Source organism: Hippoglossus hippoglossus, chromosome 1 (genome assembly GCF_009819705.1).
Source record: "Hippoglossus hippoglossus isolate fHipHip1 chromosome 1, fHipHip1.pri, whole genome shotgun sequence".
NCBI lineage: Eukaryota > Metazoa > Chordata > Actinopteri > Pleuronectiformes > Pleuronectidae > Hippoglossus > Hippoglossus hippoglossus.
The window spans coordinates 12,736,396-12,745,592 of record NC_047151.1 but is presented as its reverse complement, the minus strand read 5'-3'; the positions used below and the strand labels follow the sequence as shown (position 1 = coordinate 12,745,592).

The 9,197-nt window shown below is 40.9% G+C and overlaps 1 protein-coding gene across 1 annotated transcript in view; it reads left to right on the top strand.

The window, feature by feature from the left end:
* Positions 1-759: 759 nt before the first annotated feature.
* LOC117762181 (sphingosine kinase 1-like) overlaps positions 760-9,197 on the top strand; it is a 32,542-nt gene continuing 24,104 nt past the window's right edge. Inside the window, exon 1 of the mRNA XM_034586702.1 lies at positions 760-1,183. Coding sequence (XP_034442593.1) covers positions 760-1,183 — 424 coding nt within the window. The remainder of the gene's footprint in view (positions 1,184-9,197) is intronic.

Below are 9,197 nucleotides of genomic sequence, written 5' to 3'. Positions count from 1 at the left end.
AAATGGACTTTGAAATAACAAGAACAACAACCAATGAGCAACCTCTGAGAGGCCCCAGGACTCCAGTGGCTGTAAATACTCTATGGCTTACGCTGCATCAACTAGTTTCTACTAATTTAATTGAAATTTTGTTTTGGAACATGCATCAATAATTCTAAATATCCACTTGCTACAGATTACATAGATAGCGGGAGGAATGACTTGGTTTAATTGGGATACAGCAGCAAAAATACCAAATTGTTGGCAGGTGAAGTTTATTATTCTTATAAGGTATTATCATATCTTATTTAACTATTCTAGTTTATTAAAACACCCCACCAAATTATCATTTTATTTGTCTGTTAGTTAACAGGATCAGGCAAAAACTACTGGACGGATTACCTTGAAATTTAGGGAAAGGATCAGGTGGAATCAAGAAACAGCTTATTACATTCTGATGAGGATCTGAATAGATCCAGTGGACCGTGGATTTATTTTTCCCTTTCTTTAAGACTCAGATTTTCGCTGATTTCTCAGATAACGATTCGTGGATCTTGATGAAAAAAAACAGGCATTCCACAGGTCTAACTACTGTTCCTCCGCACACGTCTCTTATTTTGAAATGTAGCCGGATAAGGTGCAGTTGATTTCTCCACCTTGTCACCGTCCCAGCAGCAGACTGTCAGTGTCAGTCCGCTCCGCTCCACTTTGCTCGCATCCTCCAGGCGGGGAGCTATGTGACAGTGTGGCCGCGTCCCGGTCTCCCTCAGTCCGCTCAGGATGGACCAGAGGAGCGCTGAACCGGACCCAGGCACCGGCAGCAGCCCGGTCACGCTTTACGGGGAATTCACGGCCATCGGTACCCGAAAAGTCCGGTGTGCCGTGAACCTGACCGAGAAGGAGCTCATCGTCCAGAGGCTCCCGTTGGCACCTGTCGGGCGGAACAAGGTGGTGCTCAGCCTGAAGGACTGTGTCGGCTGCCGGGCTTACCGGGAGGATGGCGGCGGGGAGCCGGCCGCCTACCTGTCAGCCTACTTCTACCCGCTGAAGCGGCGCTGGCTGAGCTCCGGGGTGTCGCGGCAGAGAGCGGAGCACCGCTTCCGTCTCACCGCGCTCCAGGACCCCGGCGCTAACCTGGAGGAGGCGGAGAAGTGGGCTCGCACCGTCCGGGAGCGCTCGGGACGGCAACAGTATCTAAGAGACGGTGAGTGTTGGTTAGCAACGAGAGGGGAGAAGTTTCCTGTTAATACAGGGACGATGAGCGGAGGACACACAAAACAACACAACTGGTGTGATGGTTTCTCCTGCTTGATGTGCACTGCATTAATTAGTTAGTTGTATGTGGAGACTTTATTGTAAATAGTAAACCCGCAATAATGAGTTGATTCAACGGTTAGTCGATATTTCCATGGTCTAGTAATAGTTGCATAAATCCAACTTCTCACATTGAAGGATTTGATGTTTTGTTTGGCATCTATGACAGTATGACATTTCATTTTTTACATTTCCTAGCTGAGGTTTCATATAAGACATTTTATAGCAACATTTTCATATATGACGTTTCATAGCTAAAGTTTCATATAGGACCAAATACTCCTTAACCTACTCACACCAGTATCAGAACCAGGTTTCTGAATCTGGTTTATTGCCAAGTAGGTTTACATATACATGGCTTTTGCTGTGGTGTGTTTGACATAGATATGTCTTAGACATGGTTGTCAAGCTTGATACTGGCCTATAATGACCAACATCTGATTTACAATTTTTCTTATAGAGGGGGATAACCCTAGCCCTTTTTAACTCACCTTGAAGCTGGAATAAGATCCAAGCCAGTTGCTTTGTTTCTGGGTAATGTGGATAGACATGTCCTCACCCTTTCCTCTGAGACAGGACTAATCTCAAATATATCAGGGACAACATTTTTATCTTTAGAAAAAAATTTCACAAATGCTCGACCATATCTCCCTGAACCACAAGGTCATTTTGAAACCAAACAGGCAACGATGGTTGTACAAAACTATTAAAATAAGTAGCAACCTTCCATTTGTCAAAACACATCTTATCCTCAGTGACTAGTCCAATGTTGCAACTTTTTGGGGTGATGGGAATTTTTGGCTATAGCATCAACATAAAAGTGGGACTTTAATTTCTCTGTGTTATACCTGGCTTGATTTCTAAAATAAGTATATATATCATAGACCAGGGGTATTCAAGAGGTCCAGTTAGAGAAAATTTCTTGAAGCAAAGGTCCGGAAGATCATAATGTCTAACTATTTAGTGTGATATATATTTAAGTAGCCTAGTAGTTCTATCAACATCTGCATGTACTAAATACCTGACTGTCAAATCAAATGAATTCAGTACGATTCAAAAACGTATTTATTGTCACATAACATAGAACTGAACATATATGTATGATTGCAGATATGTATAATGTTCTCTCATTAACTAAATAAAAGTAGGGCTGCATTTCAAAATAAGAGAAAATAAATAAAATGTGAAAATTGTGCATGTTCAAATAAAGGGCTTAACTTCAGAAAAATAAAATAAAAGGGAGCAAAAGCTTGAATTTCCCTTTTTCTGTTTCACATCTTGACTCAAAAGTCTCAACCAATTTTACAGATAATAAATCTCAACACATCTTAACAATTGAACAGTTTTAGAATCACTTTCTTCCCCTCTAATATCCCACTCCCCCACTTTGTTCGTCTGTTTCTCTCCCTTTCTCCGTCTCACTCCTGTTTCTCCACTTTCTCCGTCTCACTCCTGTTTCTCCACTTTCTCCGTCTCACTCCTGTTTCTCAACTTTCTCCGTCTCACTCCTGTTTCTCCACTTTCTCCGTCTCACTCCTCTGTTTCTCTCCCTTTCTCCGTCTCACTCCTCTGTTTCTCAACTTTCTCCGTCTCACTCCTCTGTTTCTCTCCCTTTCTCCGTCTCACTCCTGTTTCTCCACTTTCTCCGTCTCACTCCTGTTTCTCTCCCTTTCTCCGTCTCACTCCTGTTTCTCTCCCTTTCTCCGTCTCACTCCTCTGTTTCTCTCCCTTTCTCCGTCTCACTCCTGTTTCTCCACTTTCTCCGTCTCACTCCTGTTTCTCCACTTTCTCCGTCTCACTCCTGTTTCTCCACTTTCTCCGTCTCACTCCTCTGTTTCTCTCCCTTTCTCCGTCTCACTCCTGTTTCTCTCCCTTTCTCCGTCTCACTCCTGTTTCTCCACTTTCTCCGTCTCACTCCTGTTTCTCCACTTTCTCCGTCTCACTCCTGTTTCTCCACTTTCTCCGTCTCACTCCTCTGTTTCTCTCCCTTTCTCCGTCTCACTCCTGTTTCTCTCCCTTTCTCCGTCTCACTCCTCTTTTTCTCTCCCTTTCTCCGGCTCACTCATCTGTTTCTCTCCCTTTCTCCGGCTCACTCATCTGTTTCTCTCCCTTTCTCCGGCTCACTCCTCTGTATCACTTCCTTTGTTTTCTCTACCTGTATCTCTATCTTTCTTTTTCTTTCTACCGTCTTTTCATGTGTAACTTGCCTCTAGCTCTCTCATCTGTCTGCACTGTAGAGTCGCAATGTTTACCGCCTGGAATGCACAGACTTGATTGGCTGAGTAGTATCACGTGGGATGGCTTAACTCGCATGCAATTGGTCTGTGCGTTTCCTCATCCGCTAAACTACCGTAAAGACTACAAAAGCTGCGCTGATTACAAATAGAAGCGCCCCGTCAGGTTTTAAATCCTAACCTTCTGTTTTGGCTGTAGGTCCGGGTCCGTACTGGACGGCTTCTGGATCCGGACCCGGACCGCGGTCCGCCTGTTAGTGACCTCTGTCATAGACCGTTGACAATTTTTACTTTTTTTATTTTAAACATATACATATTGCCTGATAAGATCAATTATCTCTGTTGTCATCTTCTGTTTAATTCTAGGTTCATTAGTTGGAGCAATGTTATCAAGTGTGGCTAGGAAGGGCTCTTTTAAAAGAGTCCAGGCTTTATCAACACCTATGCTGCAAAAAACACCCTGCTATTCGTTCTCAGAAAGCTTATTTTCAAACCCCTCAGTTGTATAATGTTTTGTACATCTGAAGCTAATAGAGCGATGTCCAGCACTCACCTGAGATTTAAAAATCGTACTAGTTAAAAAAATGATTTATGATCAACTAAGTCAATATCAAGGACGCCTGATTGGGAGATCTTTTCACACTCGGATGCCAAAAATAAGTCCAGCATGGAACGGCTATTAAACAACACTCTCGTAGGTTCAGTTATTAGTTGCTTCAAACCAAACATTTTACAAAAATTTGAAAATGATTTAACTAAAGTAAATAACTAAAGTAAACTCTTACTTAGATGTAATAACATGTCCGTAAAATCGCAATCCATTCCTTCTCCATACATAATATATCACTTTTAACACAAGCCTTTTCTAAAAGTTAATCAATCTGTTTGCTTAGGGGGTCTGTAGCAAACACCAACAATAATGGGTTTAGTTTTAGGGACCAGGAGTTCTATCCATGCTGTTTCCATGCCAGCTACCTAAAGGTCAGCTCGTGGATTGAATGATAGCTCGTTCCTGATAAAAAAAACATACCCCACCTCCATTTCTGTTGCGATCACACCTGTAGATGAAGTAACCGGTGAGCTCCATTTCAGCGTCTTGAATGGAGCTGTCAAGCCATGTCATTGACACTGCAATCCCAGTTGCTTTGGAAATAACTGTGAGGTGCTTGATTTCCTCAAGCTTAGGTAACAGAAAAAAGTCCTCTCCGGTTAAATAAAAACATTGACGTCCTTCTATGGATCAGGTGAAACATCCTCCAAGCAGCATTTCATCTTCTCTGTAGTACTATCAATCACTTCCGAGGGAACGTCTGAGCCACTCGTCACTAACGAATCATAAGTTTTTGATGTGAAATTTCCACATTTTATGCGACGAACATATCACAAAAGTCACAAGCAACAGCACAACAACAACAACACACTAACGTGAACAGGACGTTTCCCGAGGTTTGGCTTTAAGAGAGAAATAGGTATGTTTTTCTTTCTGCAAAGGGAAAGCATGAAAAGTAGAATTACCTCCATCAACCAATCAGATTGCAGGAAATATAGTTATGATGTTGAATAACAGCCAGAAAGGTATTTTGCAGAACATTATTGTCACAATGAGGTTGACCTTCGACCTTTGGATACGAATGTTGTTTTATAAAATTTCTTCCAAGATTTTGAATAAGTGCATTATGATAGCCTTAAAAAAAATCTGTGACATCAGATTAATTTCGACCTTTAAACACCAAAATCGAATTCCTAGCCAACAGCATCAATATGGGCAATAAGTCATTGAAATAAGCCAAATTCTGAGATAAGGAATGCAGTATTGCCAATTCAGCTACTACTAAAGTTTTGATATTAATGCTATCCACCTTTGGATCACCTTTTGTGCTGGAGAAAGTCATGAATTAGTATTTCTGTATGGTAACTACAGAGTGTGAATGCAGTTTGGAGCTAAAAGTCTGATTTAAACAAGGAGCGACTACATACATCTGCATACACAACATTAGACAAGTGAAAAACACATGGCAGTATTAATGCTACTGAGTTCATGTCATATCAAGTGGTATAGCTGGTATAGAACTGTATGGAACTGCCTTTCACCTGCTGCTTATCTGAATAGAACAATATACTGGTGTGGTGTCCAGAGAGTCATATTTCAGCAAACAAACCGCATTTACAATAAAGACACCTGAGACACAGGGCAATATTCCTGCTGTTGAGTTCATGTAGTGCCAAGAGGTTCAGTCATTCCACTGGGAAACTTTCTGTAATTGGAGATTTCTAAAGATAAGTTCTCTCATTAATTGTGGACCTCACCAAGCTGTCCTGACTGAGTGAGAAAAAAAAAAAAACCAAATCGCAATTCTTTGCCTCACACAAACATTTCCTCTACACTGTGACCCAGATAGCATTTCCTCATTTGCACAAAAATATTTCTAACGAGAGAAAATATGCAGCCATTCTATACCCTCCTGTCAGTATCAGAAGAAGAAACACTAGACTTTTAGTAACCCGAGACAGTCTTATTTGCTTTGAGACATGTTGTGAGTCAGCTGCCTGGGACCTAACCTCAGACAATGACCCAACACCTTTTCTGTAATACACCTCTAACTCTCAATCCAGTTTACATCTGCAACCATTTTTGCAGAAACAATTTTATTTATTTATTGTTACCCTGCACATCGACGTAGTTGCACAACTAGAGTATTTTTTTCACACCTGTCTGTGTGTATGTGTGTGTATTAACTCAACAATGCATGGACAGATTACTTAGGAGGGTATCTCCAAACGATCCACTTTTAGAGCTAATCGATCAAAGACAAACTAACACACGGTCGGAAAAACAAATTGCCCTCGATATTTGCAGTCAATAGGGATAAAGACACAATATAAAGCTTATATGGACCAGAATATTATTCCTCATCATATGGAGTCATCAAGAAGTCGTTTTGAAATGGCATCACGATATAAAAAAGAAAGCATTGCCTGATTGTGGTATATACAGAGTGCATGCAGGGTCTGCATCACCAAAATCAGGCCTCTCTTTTGTAGCTGACGACCCGTTTAAAAAAAATCATGTTCAGGAGCTCTCCATTCAAACCATTAGTCTAAATGAGGTCAGTGCAGTCTATCTGACCTCTCCATCAATACTGGTGTGTGTGCCATTTACCTGATTCAAATACATCTGTTTTCTCCAGATCCATTGACTTCTGACAGGTAGAGGCCTGCTGATAATGGTTTCTGATTCTTAACACGACCTTAAAAAAAAAAGACTATTACAGTTTTGGATTGAGATTTCTGATATAAAGAAGCCATTTCTAATACTCCAGTCTTTCGTTCACCATTTGGTTGTCGTGCTATTAAATGAACAAATGCTAACGTGTGTTTGTGTATGTTTGTGCGTGCTCAACCGTGGCCCCCAGCATGGCCTCTGTGCTCTAATAGATGACACCTCCAAGCTTTAGACAGCAGGATCGACTCAACCTTTCTCTTCATGGCATCAGTCAGTTTCAAGCATCTGCTCAGGCTGGGATGAAATAAGCCGTCAGTTTGTGCATGGCTTGGCTGCCCGTGGCCTCCTCTGGCCGGCCATTTTTGTATAATCTTTCACACTGACAGGTCGCAGACCACAGACTGGTGATGCATTACAAAGCATGGGAACATTTAAAAGACAGCTTTTACTGACAATGGTGTGAAAATGGTTAATGTGTCAGCTTTGTCTCTCTAAAATATTGTTTGCAGATTACACTGCATGTCGGGGTCAGCTGTCTGTCAGCTCGAATGTTTGTGATGGGTTCGAGTGCAGCTTTTAACAGAAGATTTGAAGTGATAGAAGGTTTCACTTCAATCTTGTCTCTGTGCCTGCTCTACATCTGTGTGATCCGCCTTGTGTGTCACAGTTCCCCATAAATTTCACCCCTGCTCTTGACAAGTACAATTGACAGTTGAGATACATGGCCTAGTATTTCCTAAGCAGCATTGATCCAAGTTTGTCAATAATTGGATTGGATTCAGCATTATCATGTGTCAGGTGATAGCACCAGGCAGAGAGAGTACCGGCTCTGATTAAATCAATCACTCTGGCTTGACATCTGGTTTTAGAACGGACAGTGACAATGAATTAATTCACATGACCAGATAATGAAAATAAGTTATTTCAGGTATATATGTTATTAGTAACTCAACACCTGGCAAACGCAGGCTCAGTCACAAGCACTGTGGTCAAGCATTAGCATTAGCAATTAGTAAGAAACTGTATCATTAACATTTTAAAGGCCACACTACCGTTATGATGTGGAGCCACTGTGACATTTTTTGTAAGTTCTATGTCATCTAATGGGTCAATGAATTCAGTAGCAGTATGATCAGCATTATTATGAAATGAATTTGAAGTTAAGGCCCCTTTTTAAACTATTCTATTATTGGTGATATCTCGACTATCCAGAAATGAAGCCAAAATATCCCTTGACACAAACGCTGCCGCCTTGTGCATCTGTGAGTCTGCGCAGTTGCGATCAGGGGATGGGGGGGCTGTCAATCATGACGTTTCACCCACTTTAACTATTCAAAACCAAACTTACGAGCACACTCTGTTGTGTTAAAGCTCATATATTCTAAAATCTAAAGCTACTCCTGTGCCCTTATCCAATAAGAGTTGTTGTTGGGATTCAGTTTGTGTGGGAAAATCTGTCTTTGGACAATGTGGTGACAAAATTCAAGCTTCCCCACCCTGCTGTCAGAGAGCTGTAGGTGCCGCTTGTTGTTCCTTGCTGCAGTTACATTTTCTATCGGACATACTGGAACTGGGCTGGGTTTTCACAGTTAGCACACAGTCAGTCTATTCATCATCTCAGATTGGGACACTGTAAATTTATAGTTTCCTCATCCATTTGAATACAATGCACGATTGAAATTCTGCTTTCAACTTCTGCTGCAGCTATGAGCTCCTTTCTTGTTTGCTTCCCTCTGAGACCTTGCTAATAGTAAAAGTGTAAAACCATGGAAACGGCAGTGATGAAAGTAAGATAAATTCACCTGCTCGACATCCTCAGGAGGACCAGTGTTGCTCCTTTTTGGCAGTGAAACTTAATCTTCTCTCAGCCAAGTCCATGCTATTACTAATACATTACCTCTGGCCGACAGAGAGGTGAAACTGGGACAATTGTATGTATGCTTTATTACACACAATCTCAGAAGTGCAAGCAGAAAGAGCAAGTTTATATTAAATTATCTGATCATTTGATTCTTTTAATATTTCTCACACCAAATAACCTTTTTGCTTGCAACATTTTAATACCTTCTCTGTTTTTCATGGATGTTTGAACCTGATTGAATTGTCAAATATTTACATAATTCTGTAGAATAAAATTTCATCAACAGCCTATAGTACTTACTTTTTCAATCTACCTGTGTGAGTGTAAGGAGGTAATAACAGATGAGTAATCTGGTTAGTGATGCAGCTGATCCCATTAAGGATCACATTAGTTTTCATGATCAATGAAACTTCCCGATTCGCATACAACCAGGGTTTCTGCAGGGTCTTAAACAGTCTAAATTTAAATAATTGGAACTTTAGGCCTTAAAAAGTCCCAATTATGTTCAAATATTATGTTCAAATATTAAGTACTTGGTAGGTTTAGGCATATTATGTTGCACTTTAACTTTTTTTCCTAATGTTTT